This window comes from Arachis hypogaea, chromosome 2, assembly GCF_003086295.3.
Source record: "Arachis hypogaea cultivar Tifrunner chromosome 2, arahy.Tifrunner.gnm2.J5K5, whole genome shotgun sequence".
NCBI classification, from domain to species: Eukaryota; Viridiplantae; Streptophyta; class Magnoliopsida; order Fabales; family Fabaceae; genus Arachis; species Arachis hypogaea.
Window position 1 is genome coordinate 72,987,474 of NC_092037.1, and position 15,509 is coordinate 73,002,982.

At 33.3% G+C, this 15,509-nt stretch overlaps 1 protein-coding gene across 1 annotated transcript; it reads right to left on the reverse strand.

Annotated features, from left to right (window-relative positions):
• Positions 1 to 4,426: 4,426 nt before the first annotated feature.
• Positions 4,427 to 7,698, reverse strand: LOC112747978 (expansin-A4). Its single transcript, XM_025796192.3, has 3 exons — positions 7,339 to 7,698; positions 6,709 to 7,027; positions 4,427 to 5,221 (listed from the first exon to the last, which is right to left on the reverse strand). Exons 1-3 carry the CDS (start codon positions 7,490 to 7,492, stop codon positions 4,912 to 4,914), a joined length of 783 nt encoding a protein of 260 aa, XP_025651977.1. The 5' UTR covers positions 7,493 to 7,698; the 3' UTR covers positions 4,427 to 4,911.
• Between the last annotated feature and the right edge of the window lie 7,811 nt (positions 7,699 to 15,509).

The following is a 15,509-nucleotide window of genomic DNA, read 5'->3' on the forward strand; positions in this document are numbered from 1 at the left end:
CCTTTTCACCACTCCATTCTCGAGGTCCGGCTGCCAAAACATTTTGACAAGCCAATGGACATGAGATACGACAGAACCCAGAATCTCTAGGTACACCTAACGATCTTTGAGGCCAGGATGAACCTGTAGGGTGTGGGCGACGAGGTAAGATGTCGCGCTTTTCCCGTGAAACTGGCAGGACCAGCAATCCGATGGTTCAACGCGCTCCCTCAAGGGTCCGTGACGACTTTCGTGGACATAACCCGTGGCTTTCTAGCACAGTTTACCACGCGCATTGCCAAGGCCAAGCACCCGATCAACCTTCTGGGGGTGACCCAAAGAAACGGGGAACCGACCAGGAAGTATCTTGACAGGTTCAACAATGAATGCCTAGAGATTGACGGCCTGACCGACTCGGTGACTGGCCTATGTCTGACAAACGAGCTGTTGAATGAAGACTTCAGAAAACACCTCACTACCAAACCTGTGTGGACCATGCAGAAAATTCAAAATGTGGGGAGAGAATACATCAACGACGAGGAGGTCAGCTAAGTGGTGGCAGCCAACAAACAGCAGCCCGCCCATCTTCCTATTCGCCAGCCCAAAATGGGAAAAGGCCCAAGGAACACTCCAAGGACGGAGGGCCGACTAAACCCTTCAAATTGTTCCCCCGAGTAGGAAAATTTATGAACTATACCCCTCCGACGGCCCCGATCGTTGAGGTATACCAACAGATAGCCGACAAAGGCATCTTGTCAAAACCTCGCCAGCTCAAGAACAGAACTGGTGGAAACAAGAATCTCTACTGTGACTACCACAAAGGTTTTGGATATAAAACCCAAGATTGCTTTGACTTGAGGGACGCTTTGGAATAGGCAAATCGTGAAGGCAAACTAGCAGAGTTCTCACAGTTCATAAGAGAACCCAGGAGGTGAGAGTGCGACCGATCTGACGATGACAGAAGCCGTGTTGTGAAGCCAAGGCAAGAGCCCGAAGAAGACAACGACCGCGGCCTTTTCCCAGCTCGGCCTTTGATCCTCACTGTGAAATTCGCTATCACCATCCCCGCCAACTCCCTTCTCTAATCTCGACTCTACACAGTTATCGTGTTCTTCCTCTTGTCCTCTGTCATTGTCCTGAGCCCAGCCATCCATCACAATTTTCCTCTCCTCCAGTCCCAGTACTGTGTCGCCTCGTAGTCGCTGGTCTTCCTCTGGTGTGTTGCAGCTTCCAACTATGCCATTCATATTGCCGTGACCCGCAGCTCTTATAATCCGCATCCTACTCATCTCCCATTGCTCTTTAATTGGTTCTGCGTTGATGCCCATTTCTTGCCTCCACTGCCATTCTTTTCCCTCTTCGTTCATGGCTTCCCATGCGTTTCTCTTCCCTCTAGCAAGGCCCACAGCCGCCGCTTCCCCTACAATCTCATTTGGTGTGTGTAGCTAACCACGGCCTTCGTCCATACCATGTTGCGACCCATCCCCTGCGCCATATGTTAGTCCTGGTTCTGCACCCACCACAGCCACAATCAGCAACTACTCCCCTTGTCGGGTTAACCTGTCGGATGTTTTCCCTCCTCCGACGTAGGATCTCCGTAGCAGTCCTCCCTTCCATGCCGTGTCCCAGCCTCTGCTTCCCTCAATCTTGGACACGCCATGTGTGAAGCATCGTGGATTAGGAGCTGCTTCTCATGCCGGGTCAGCATGGAGATCGGGTCAGATCCAACCCTGTTGGGGAGGCCCTTGGAGCTCCATTCCATTGGGCCCTCTCCTGTCTCCAATCACCATGTCATTTACTCCCTTTTTTGGGCATGTTAGTCCCCAGCCCATTCCTTGTAACATCAAAAATGTAGTTTTCATAACGACCTTCATTAATATATGATACTGTTTCCTCGGAATCTACCTCGTCATTAATTTCAAAAGATCCCTCAGAATCCTCCCTTTTCTTTAATGCCACAAAAGTAGTGCTCCCATAATTAGGATTTGAATTCTTGTGATTCTATTCATTCAAAATTATATAGGAATTTACCAATCTGACCTTTTCTTGTTCACCATTTCTATGGTTCACTGCCATCAGCACTGCCGCCTGATCCCAGTCAACCACCCGCTGTTCGTCTCGATTATTCAAAATACTACCAAGATTTTCGTGCTACACCTCTTCTCCCTTTATTATGTGCATGTCACATGTCGCCTCCTTACACTTTCGAAAGCATTCCTCCCGATATACCTCTCCCTCCACTTCTCTTACAAGGACGTCAAACCCACTTGCACCTATTGTAACTTGTATCCACTCGTTAATCATATCAAATACACATGTATTAATCAAAACTCTACCCACACTAAAAGAAGTACATAATTCCGTCAGTTTATCACATTCCACCACCTCGCCCCATTGCTCCCCAATTCTGTGAAAAGTGTCCCTTGACCATGCATGTAATGGAACTCCATAACAATCCAACCAAATTCTTTTATACTCGCTTCTCTTAGTCTCGTCCCATCTCCACACCTTATAAAACAACTTTAACAAGTCGTTAATTCTAAAAGTGTAAGCTTCTTTAGCACTAAGCACAATGTCGAACGCTATCATTGCTTTTTATGCTCCTAGCTCCCTTACTTGTGTTATCTCTGGCCACTCTCTATGAATCTTTTGCTGCAATGCATTAAAATCGATCGCCAACTTCGTACCTCTGATGATACTTCTCTGCAATCAGACGACATTCTCATTCGCTATCAGTACTTATACCTTCTTTGTCTATCCATTATTTTTTTTATCTTTGATGGGTGTATCAGACTCCTGCCTTACCACTTTCTCTTCCACTACTCTCACACTCCTTGTCTGTGGACCATTTTCTCCAACATCCTATCTGGTGATCACCCTCACTTCTTTGCCCCTCGTATTATGTATCACCGCTCCCCTTCTATACTTCGCTTCTCCAACAAACAGTCTTTTGTCTCTCAACACCACACTGTTCATATCTGCAATAGCCTTCAAAGCTGCTTCTTTTGTAGTGTATCGTACAAATACAAACAGATGGATATGTCCATTTTTATTATTCCACGACAAATATATGTCAATGATTCTGCCTGTTCATTTGAACATATTAAAGTGTTCCCTTTTTTATATATCTTCCGGCAAATTGTTGACGAAAACGGAGAAAGAATCAAATTCCAATAGCTGATACTCTTCTTAGCTCCAAACCCTAGGATCTTTAACATGTTTACTTTGTTTAGTTCTTTTCCCCCTGTGTTTCCCCACCTCATACGCTCACTCTCTCTCTCGCTCATGTTTTTGTATTAGAATAATGACATTAAAATATAGTACGTCCATAACAAGTTTCTAACTGCGAAAAAAAAAAGAGCAAGAATCCTAGAACAAGCAACCAAATTAGCTAGAAAGCTCCTCTCCAAGGATGGGCCAAGCTCAACACAGACAGGTTAAGAATAAGTTTAGACACGCTAATATATGATGGTAGTTAGGTATGTCCAAGCGTGTTCAGAGAAGAATTTTTTATTTTTTATTAAGACACGATTGGACATATAAGACATGCGAGTCGAACGAATATTGATGAATGTCATATCCAAAATGTGTCCGACACACAAAAACGAAAAATCAGAGAAGTGTTCGTGTTTCATAGGTTATGGGAAATTCTACACGGCCTAAAGCTAGCATGGGATTTGGGAATATGAAGATTAGTTGTGGAAATGGATTCTCTGGAGGCATTTGAGAGTATTCAACACAAATTTGAAGGAGGAAGGAAGAACATGCAACTCTCTAATTAGCAACATTGAGCTGTACAGAAACAGACCCTAGGAACTCAAGTTCAACCATGTGCACAGGGAAGCGAACAAATGCTCAAATTGGGTAGCCAAAGAGAGTGTTTAGCAGACAGAAAGCTTTCACATTTTAGATTCTTTAGCAAACTCATTGTAGTCCTTTTCTCTTGGGCTTCCCCGTAATGTTACCCAAAAAAAAAAAAAAAAACCAAAAAGAATATGTACAAAGTAGCAACTTGTCAACTACGGTGCTATATGACCTGTTTTCATATTGACAAAGAATCGATGCACATCTAATTATCGATAGCCTATTTAACTATATTGAGGAAATAGAAATTACTCATTCCAAGTACGAAATAAATAAAGAAACTATAATTAGGAATAACCTTGTCTTAAACTCTTAAAAGTACTAATCAAAATTAGACGGATGAGAAGAATAGCATCCATAGAGAATCATTCTTTTTCCGGGGAGACACGAAGGAAAAGCAAATATTCACTTTTAAGAAATAATTAAATTCAATTCTAAAGTTTGTATACCGGTCATTATTGCTAAATTTTATAATCAAATTCAGTTTTGCAAATTATAGTAGGTAAATAATGCAGACAAAATTCACACTATTTAACAATATCAAAAAATCAGAAGTAATCCCTTACAAAGGAAACCAACAAAATTAACTTGAAAACATATAATAATAATAATAATAATAATATCTCATGTTCATAATAAAGTGAACTGCGGGCTACATGCACCTTGTTGCAGCCTCCTCAGCCCTTCCATTACATCAGTTAAGAAGCATTGCTGGGTAACAAATATTCCAACAATACCCCTACCCCCATCACACTTTTTAGTAACAAACACATTCACAACTTCACCCTCGATAATAATAAGAAAAAAGAAAAGACACAAAAGCTAAATTCCACCAACATACATACCACTCAGTCACTCACATTTATATAAAGTCACTTTCACTTTTTTTTTATCCTATCTACCCTTCTCTTAACATTTTGGTCCCTACCCACTTACACTTTACCCAAACACAGCTTCAAAAACTTTTCCCGGTAAAATAGAGGAAAAGTTGAAGGCGCCAAACTAAAAACCCAAACAAGTCAAAACTACAAATAATAATTAATATCTTTTTAAAAATTAACCTTTTTTTTAGATGCGGAAATTCTTGCCCATGAAGGTTTGGCCAAACTGCCAATTAGATGGTGCCACGTTCCATGAGGTAGAGGCGCGTCTGTCACTGCCTTTAACCCTAAAGGAGAGGGCCTGGCCCACTAAATCAGCATTGGATTGCCAATTTTGCCCCCAGTTACGGCTCATGGGGTTCCATTCAGTTTTGGATCCCTTTATGCTCACGCGCACGATATCCCCTGCACCCGCGACGTTGGTGATCAAAACCAAGTTGAAGTAACGGAAACCGTTGATTGTGAATCTGATTCCACCTATCTTCCTGCATGGCACCCTGAACCGCCCAATAAAAAAATATTAAAAAAAGTTATAATTTATGATTCAACTATTCCGCAGATAATTAAAAAAATCTTCAAATAAATTACTGGTATGAAATATATTTTAAAATATAAAAAATATATTAAAAATAAATTAAATATATATTTACATATAAATATATAATAATTGATTTAATAATAAATTCATTACGTACACTTAATATTTTTTGTTTATGATTTAGTATAAAAATTGAAAATAGAAAAATAAAAATAAACAAATAGTAGTATCAATCAAATCATCATAACTAAAGCTTTGACTGGGATTTTTTCTTTGGAAATTTCCAGGTTAATCTATAGGGATTAAGGGATGTGGTAACTAGGATTTTGCTTTAGGTGCAAGGTTATTTTGGTAATTACCCATTTACACGGAAAGTAATGGCCTATTGGGTTACATACTTACATTACATGGCTAAAAACCTTTTTGGATTATCTTTGAGCACTTGAATTTTCTTATTCAATAATCAATACTAACAAAGGACAGTTCCAAAAGAATAATTAAAATTGAAATTGAAAAGAAAGCTCCCAGAATTATGCAATGCCAATGGGGCTTTCTTTTATTCGGTTTGGGCGCAAATGGACGAAACTGCTGAGGAGGGGAGATTTTGGTAGTAGTTCTTTTGTTTGTTTCCCAAGAAAATCAGAAAGAACACAGAAGAAAACAATCAACTTAATAAAGCAAGATTTTCAACCCCCATCTTCTGCAATTTCTGGTTGGTAATTGGTAGTACTGTATAAAGAGCAAGGCAATTGGGAAAGCCCGTTTTGGAAATTATAATAAAAACGCCAAAAGCTCTTGAACCCTAAATCATATTTTCAGGATTTTTCTATAAATGAGTAGCAGACAATTCACTCCTATCGAAACTACACTAAAGAAAAAGGAAATGGTAGTATATCTCAAGTGCATTTAATTTCTATTAATAGTTTAATTCTAGTTCATTTTAATTTTTCTAGTTTTAAATGACAAAATATTAACCCAGTATAATTAAAAGACAAAAACTAGAAAACAAAAGCATAAAATAATTCCAACTAGTTATAGTGTAATATACTCTACATTCTACAAGTTTCTTTTAGAAGCTAAAGCATAATAAAAACAGATCACGTCCAGTTAAATTATTTTAACAAATTTCACAATCCATACAAAAATTAAACAAACGCTAAAATATGTTATAACACACCAAATTATGCAACCTAAAATGTTGCATAAATTCTATAAAACAAAAAGATTTTATTTTCAACCTTTTTCTTCGAAAGGAAATATTTTATTAAATTTTCTTAACACAACTCTAAAACAAAGATTGTTGGGGTATAAAAGCTGAAAATTTAGACTAAAAAGAAAGAAAGTAATGTAAATGACTTTTTACCCTCAAGTAAGAGTCTAAGACATTATATATTTGAAGCAGAAGGACAAAAATGACATATGAAATGAGGGGGTTTGGGAACTCACCGGCGGTAGCTGACTGGTACAATTCCAGCGCGGTACTGAGCGATCTTGAGGAACATTGGCATAGCGAGGTCGAAGTGTTCCCTTGGGGGGTTACACCAACCGCCGTTATCGCTGGCTTGGGCAAAATTCGGTGGGCAGAAGTTGGTGGCGGTTACCACGATAGAGGGGCTGCCGGGGTTGCACCACCGCGGGTCCTGGTCGCACTTGATCTCGAAGCATGCCCCGCAGCTCAGCCCGTTGTTGAACAGAGCTGTGCTCAGCGCCGCCGTGTTCACGCCGTACCCTTGGCTGTATAGGTTCCCGTACCCACATGCACCGCCTGGTAACCAAATTACAAAAATGCCCCCATTCAATTTATATTTCAAAGGGTGTTATATTTTGCTTAAAAAATAATGTGTGACAGGGGTAATAAATGTGTGACAACCTACTAATAAGTTAGGTACATGTTAGTAAAAGCATTGATGGATTTGGAAGAGAAGGTGTTAGCTGAAACGCGGGTAGTAGCTAAAACGTAAACAAAAAAAATAATTAAGTGAAACAACATTTTGGTGGATAAAGACAAGGCAAAAAATTAGAGGGTTTTGTTTAAGACGTTTTGGAAAATGAGAAGAAATGGTGAAGAGGTGATACCCATTGTTCCAGATGCATCATTTCCACCGTAGAAAGTGGCGTGAGCACCCTGCCAGGAACCTGCGGTGTAAACTCCGGGGATTCTGGCAGTGGCTGCAGCAAAAACAGAGACCAGTGTTGCAATGTAGAGAAGAGTGGTTCCCATTCTAGCCATTGGAGAGAGAGAGAGAGAGAGAGAGAGAGAGAGAGAGAGAGAGAGAGAGAGAGAGAGAGAGAGAGAGAGAGAATTTGGTTATGTTTGGAGGGAATTGGGGGGTTGGGGCGAATGGGGAGTGAGTGAGGTGAGGGGGGTACTTATGGAGCGAGCGAGGGAGACTAAGGAGTGGAGGGGAATCTTCAATAGTCTGTAAAATAATTACCATGTAATTAATGCACCTATTCATTCTCTCTCTCTCTCTCTCTCTCTCATTAATTTCTTTTCTCTCTCTATTTTATTTATTTATTATGAATAATTCTTAATCTCTAACGAACACGAAACATCACATGGACAGAGAAACTGAAAAAGGCAGCTATCTCCCAAAGAATTTATTTCCTTCATATGTATATATTTTTTTTCCTGAGTACCTTGATTTTTTTTATATATATTTATTTTAAAAAATTACGAATGCGTTTGATTTACATTTTTTATTTTTTTGTATTTTTTATTTTAAAAAATTACGGACATTATTAACATTAATTCCTCTATTTTAAAGTAAGAATTTTGCTCATGAAATTACTTATTTTGACACACTTTTAGTTTTTATATAATTTTTTGTACAATATATACTTTTAAAACTAAAAGGTTTAGGTTTTCAACATAAACTTTTTATATTAACAGATGTTATTAACATAAATTTAACATAAAAATCAGTTAGCCAACCCTCATTAATTTTTCATGTGTGGATTTTAGGACATAATTAATTTTCTTTTTTTTTCTTTTTCAGTTTCTTGTTTTTAAAACTTTGTAAAAGAAAAATTTTAAACAAAGAAAGCAAGATTTTATTTTTTTCATTATTTTTTTTTATCAAACTATAAAAATAGAAAATGTTGAAAATCAAAATAAGAAATAAAAATAAAACCAATTAAATTCTTAGAAAATTTTTCAATATTTGAATATAAAATTTGTTATAACTATTATAACTAAATAATTAATTAATAACAAAGGAAGTAGGTTTTTTTAACTGGGATTTGTGACTTGATATGGAGTTTGTCTTCGATAATTAATAGTGAATAAATTAGTAAAAATAAATTCTTGACAAAAAAAAACTAATAATAATAAATTAGTTACAGTTTTATTTACTTTTTGTACAAGAAATGTTTGGGTCACCCATTAATGGAACATGAATTGATGGGCATGTGCATTACACATGGGCCTTTCTTCATGTTAATTTTGCTTCGTCAATGAAAAGGAACCACCAGATGAAGCGCCATTTTACTAGTTAGCCGGAGATAAAAAAAAAAAAAAAAAAAAAAAAGAGAACAAAGTTTTATCGGAAAAGCCTAGGGTACACCTTCGCATTGGTAGGCACATGAATACATCATCCAATCCCAAAGTTGAGGTTGAAGAGAGGCGTTGTGTATTTCCCTTGGGAAATCGTTTACAGCAAAGAAGGTTTAATACTCAAATTCGTATTTGAAAGACCAATTATTTTTTTAATTAATCTTCAAATAATTTTTTTAGTCATATTAGTCTCTAAAAGATAAAATGTAAATTAAATTCGTCATTTCGTCAGTTGAACGATGACGTGGTATGTCACGTAATAGGTCAGTGATACATGGCACACCACATGGCATATAAAAAAGTTTTTTTATAATTAAAATAATCTTTAAAAGTTTAGACGTAAATCATTTTCATCTCTAAAATTTTAAAAATTAATCAAATTAGTCTTTATATATTTTTTTTATAATATTAAATTTAAAATATTTTTTGATATTACAAATTTTAATATTATTTTTTAAACGTTAATAACTCAAAATTTTCTTTACATAAAATAATAAAAATAATTAAATTTTTATAAAATTATTTTGTCATTTGTATTTTAAAATTTTACATTTTTAAATTGTAAATTTTTTATGTGAATTTTTTTATTTAAATAATTTTATCAAATTATTGTTGATTATATATTTAAAATTTTAATATTTTAAATTTTATTAAATAATATAATAATTATTTTAAATTTTAAATCTTTTTATTTTTTTAAAATTATAATTTTTATTATTGTTTAATTTATATAGTAAACCTCAATAATTGAAAAACTTATTCATGGAATCACTTTTTGAATCTTAATATTCTAATATAATTTTTTAAATATTTCCTTTAAAACACAAGAAATTTTAATTTAATACGAAGCACATCTATTTATATAATGTACTAGTGCGGAGTAGCCTCTGTTATACATAGGTATAATATTTCATATTTCACTTTATCTCATTAATTTGTGAAATTAAAAGAAAAATTATATAATCTATCTCAAACATATGAAATACACAAAAATTTATTATGATCTTTGCACATATTACGCTTAAGAAGCAATTTGTTTAGCATATAATAATAATAATAATAATAATAATAATAATAATAATAATAATAATAATAATAATAATAATAAAGCAACAAATTTTTAATATTTTGTAAAGTTTGGAATTGAAGCAAAATTTGCAGATCTTCTTAAATTTTGACTCTAAGTATCACTACCATTACATCCTATATGTAAGTAATACCGTAACGGAAAAAAAAAAGATGTAATAGAAAAAAAAATAGTGGTATAACTTTATTTAGGTTAACATACATAAATTTTGATTTTGAGCATATAACTTTGTTTAGGTTAATAAATACATACATTTCAATTTTGAATATATATATATATATATATATATATATATATATATATATATATATATATATATATATATATATTCCATCAAAATGTAATAATATAAGAAAAAAGAGATATTTTGAGAAGAATTAAAGGAAAGAGATAATTTTATTGAAAAATTTTTTAAGAAGAAAAGATACAATTACTAATGTTTTGTTTGTCAATTACATTTCTATTAAAATTAGTAGTATCAAAAAATATTTCAAATGTAATATTATGAAGAAAAAAATAAAAATATATATATAAGGACTAGTTTGATTAATTTTTAAAATTTTAGGGATGAAAATGACTTACGTCTAGACTTTCAAAGAGTATTTTAATTATAAAAACTTTTTTACATGTCAAGTGACATACCACGTGTCACTAACCTGCCACATGGCATGACACATCATCATCCAACTGATGGAAGGACTAATTTGACTTATATTTTATTTTTTTGGGACTAATATAATTAAAAAAATCGTTTGAGAACTAATTTGAAGAATGAGTGATTTTTCAGGGACGAATTTGAATATTAACCCTAACAAAGAAAATTATATCTGGTTCTTTAGGCCATGTTTGATTGAAATAAAAAATAAAAAAAATAAAATAAAATAAAAAATAAATAAATTTTTATTTTTTTAGATATATTTAAATGAAAAAAATAAAAAAATATTATAAAAAAATAATTTTATTTTTATATTATAAAATATATTAAAAAAATAATATTAAAATAAAGAAATATAATAATTTTTTTTAATGTTAAAGAAAAAAATTAATAAATTTCATCCATTTTTTATATTATTTAAATTTTTTTAAATTTTTTTTTCTTTTCTTCTTATTTTCTCTCAAACAAACATAATCTTAAGGTCGGTATGAAAATATGTTAAATTAGTGGCTGTGCTGAACTCTTTACATAATAGTGTTTTATTAAAAGTTTTGCCTCCATATTTCTTATAATTGCAATTGATGCATAAGTTAGTTGTTAGTTTTTTTGTTTTTTTTTTTGAAGCAGTAAAATTTTTTTAAGTGATATATAGAAAGCACATACATATACACATTACGCTGTATGGATCATCTATGCCACCATCTATGACTTTGAAATGTTAAAAAAAAAAGTAAATTATATTTTAACCAATCAATGTTCATCCTATAGAGGTTCCTATTTCTCAATCTAAGTCCAAATGAAAAGATGCTTGGTAACTCTATCACTCATTTAACTTGTACAAGATCTCCATTACATTCGATCAGGGACTTATATCTTTCAATATGCGATGATGACGATTCTTGACGACAAAGGAAAAAAACACAGGATCGACTACTGTGCATGGAACTCCTTCGAAGTTTGTTGCTGCTGGCTTGGAAACATGGTGTTTGATAGGGCCTTCTAGTTCTGCCATTGCTGGCTGCGGAGGGTGGCACTGACTTTATGAATGGGAGAGAAGATGCATGCTCTAAGCGGCGCCGCTTCCTCTCCAACGTCTTCGTGCTCTCTCGCTCTAACATTAATTGCAATTTGTTTGAGCAATTGCACTCCACCTTAACAAAAAAATGAGCCTAATTCTAACTTGATATATTTTTATATTAGACCCAAAATTTTCATAAATTTATAATGTGTCTTGGTCCTTTACAGTTTATTTAAATGTAAGATGAAAAATAAGAGAAAAGAAAATAAAAAAAAAGAAAATGAAAAAAATAGAAGAAAAAATTATTTTTTTTTTATGTTTTGTTTGAATGAAAAGAGAATAAATAAAAAAAATAGAAAAAAATTTCTTTTATTTAGAAAAAAGAAAAAATAAGAAGAGAGAAAATTATACCCAAATAAAATTACATTAATATCATTATCTATATAATATATAAATTATAATATATTAATATATTTAAATTATTTTTTAATAAAAAATAATTCCAATTGTATTTCAGGATTTTAACATAATATCTTTGTTAACAATAATATTTTTTTAAATTTATTATTTTCTATTGTCTTTTAAATGTCATAAATAAAAAGATGTATCATTACTTTTTAAATATATACAATAAATAATTTCATAAAAGAATAATAAAAATTACTCATATGTTACATCATTAATCTCTTTAATAATATTTAAGGATAAGTTAATCGGCTTTATAAAATAAAATATTAACATCAGAAGTGGCTAGCATTTCTTTCTTATTACATGCGACAAAAAATCATATACAATTGTTATAAATATATAACAAAACACCAAAAGAGTAACATCGACCAGGATTCTAGAAGAGTACCATTTTATCACCACATACCAGTTTCAAAAAGGATAATTCTTCATACTCAGAATATCAGCATACGCCTACTTTCAAAAACTCAATTCTACAGAGCTGGAGTCGTCTGTACACATCTACTTCAAAAAAAAAATTTTTTAATTAAAGATAGTAACATATGATCAATTTCTGCTTGTACTAAGCAGTATACTCATTGTTCCCAAAATAATTTCAAGTATTATGATTTCTACACAAGCATATACAACAAACATAAATTAACACAAATATCATAATTGATTATAATAAACTATTTTGTCGATATCTTTCTATTCAAACAACAAATCAATCTCAAAATATCAACAAAAAGTGATTTGCAATTATCTGTTAACATAAATAAAACAGAAAATGATATCTTGTTCAAATACATGAAGATATACTCATACTTTACGGCAATAAGAAACACATAATCAATTGTTAAAAACAATAACATCAAATTCACCAGAAATAAGTGCGTATAAAAATTATACCCGTAATGGTGAATGTTTTCTTGAAGTACCATATCTCCTAAGCGAATACCAGCAGCAACCATGAAATAAAAAAGAGCATCCAATCGCATTTCATGTGGGATACCAAAAAGTTGGTACTTTTTTTGTTCATTTTCACATAAAAACTGATAACATTGCATCCGATATGTACTTACCAAACTCAATTCAGTCAACATATTCCGTACATCTAATTCGTTGTAAAGGCGAGACCTACTTTGTTCATAATAACTAACCATTTTTCAACAATTGCAACTTGTCTTTCAATTAATGAGACATATTTTTCGGCTACCGAAACTTGCCTTTCAGCCACAGAAGCTTGTCTCTGAACTGATTCAACCTGTCTCTGAGCGACATCATGTAGCTTGCTAGAAAGATAATTACCCTCTTTAACAATATCGGCCATGGTAGTAATTCCTAACGCAATCGTCTCATATTGTGCCTCCAGAAATCATTCATAGGAGCCTTATGCTTTGTGCCTCTTGAAATTGAAGTTCATCCTAATTGATTTGGTTGGCTATGAGGAGCACTTGGTGAATCTAAATTAGTAGAAAATGTAGAGGTATCATGTCCCATATTAACATCTATGTATGTCAGAAAACCTAATATTTTCAAACGAGTCATTCAAGTCGATGTGATCTCTTTCAAGTTGTTTAATTCTTTCTCATGAAGTAGCAGCCCATTTGCTCTATCATCTTCGAACAACTCTTTTAAAGTATCATAATGCTTAATTTGTATTTTTTTTATTTTTCTGCATGTGGTTTCTCCTACATAAAAAATGTTGAAATTATTGTGACTAACTTCATCAATAATATAAGTAATAAAAGCAAAGTATAAGATACCTTAATAAAGTCTTACCACACTTCGTCTTCAGCTTCAAACTTTCTAGTAACAGAATTCCACACAAATCCACTAAAGTGATGAAATAAGTCATATATCTCTCCAAAATAATCTTTCAATGTCTTCATTATATTCTTGATGTAGTTCTTCGTTATGTGCGGGCATATTGCTATGCTCAAAGTCTTCAAAATATTGGCATATACTTTAGTTGTCCACGAGTCATTGTGTCTATTACCTTTCAATGCTTTCTCTGCTAACACGTTCAGCAAAACTTCATCCATATCATCAAACCATCTTAAATTATTATCTTTAGAAGGTTGATTAGCCTGTATCTAACCTATAACAATCCTTTAAAAAATTCAATCAAACAATTCTGAGTGTAAACTACCATATTCACATATATGAAACATGTAATCACTCATCATATTTGATACACATTCAACATTTTAGATGCAATGTTATTTCATAGCAATGCTGCATGTCTATATTCCTCATCACGTGGTTGATTTAATTGTGATCCATTTATGTTGCGTTCTTGTAGCAACTCTCAGTCAACCGCATCAATTATAGACTAATCAACATCGACATCTGATGCGTGAGCATCTTTTCTATCTTTTCTCAGTGAATTTGCATTTAATTTGTTGAGTTTAATAAAGAATTAATTATCTTTTAGCCAATATGGATGCTACTTTGAGCCTTTTGCAATTTTGTTTATTTTAGGTAGCATTCGTCTGGATTTGATGGAGTTTCTGCAGTACAAGAACAAAAGGAGATGGCAGCGAAGAGCGATGCGTACGCGTGACTGACGCGTACGCGTGATTTGGAGCTTTCCATGGTGACGCGTGCGCGTGACTGACGCGTACGCGTGATTTGAAGATTTGCTCAGCGACGCGTGCGCGTGACCAATGCGTCCGCGTGACTCGCGAAAAAGGCCATTGACGCATACGCGTGACTGACGCGTACGCGTGACATGCGCCACGTGCAGAAAATGCAGAAATTACTGGAGGGTGATTTCTGGGCCCCATTTTAGCACCCAAATTTGGCACGGATCCAGTGAAGCCAAGTGGTCCCCACGTTACAAGATGCGGAATAGTTAAATAATTTTGATTTAAATTCAAATTTGAATTTGAAAATAGGAAAAGATATTATCTTAATTTTAGATATTAAATATTTAAATTTATTAGGATTAGTTATAAAAATGAGAGACTTCTCTTCTTGGAGGTTCCATTGAAGGGGATTCCATTAGGGAATTCTATTCCAAAATTTACATTCTGTATTCCATAACATTCTACTCTGAACAATGAGCAACTAATCTTCCATTGTTAAGGTTAGGAACTCTGTCTATTTGTATGGATTGATTTTATTATTTTTTCTATTTTAATTTATGTATGGATTTATAATTTAAGAATTGTTTTCGCTCTTTATTTTATGAATTTGGGTGGAACGGAAGTATGACCCTCTTTCTATTTGAGTTCTTGTAAAACTTGAAAAAGCTCTTTACTTGAACAACAACTTGAAAATAATTTCTCCTAAATTTTAATTATTTGGATTTAACAAGATACGTGACATATAATCCCCTTATTTTTGGGTAATTAGAATTTTTGTGGCATATAAACTAGAAATTGATTATCACCCTCTAATTGGAATTAATTGACTAAGGAATTGCCAGTTAATAAATTTTAGAGGAGACTAGGAAGATCTAAGAAATTAGAGTCTA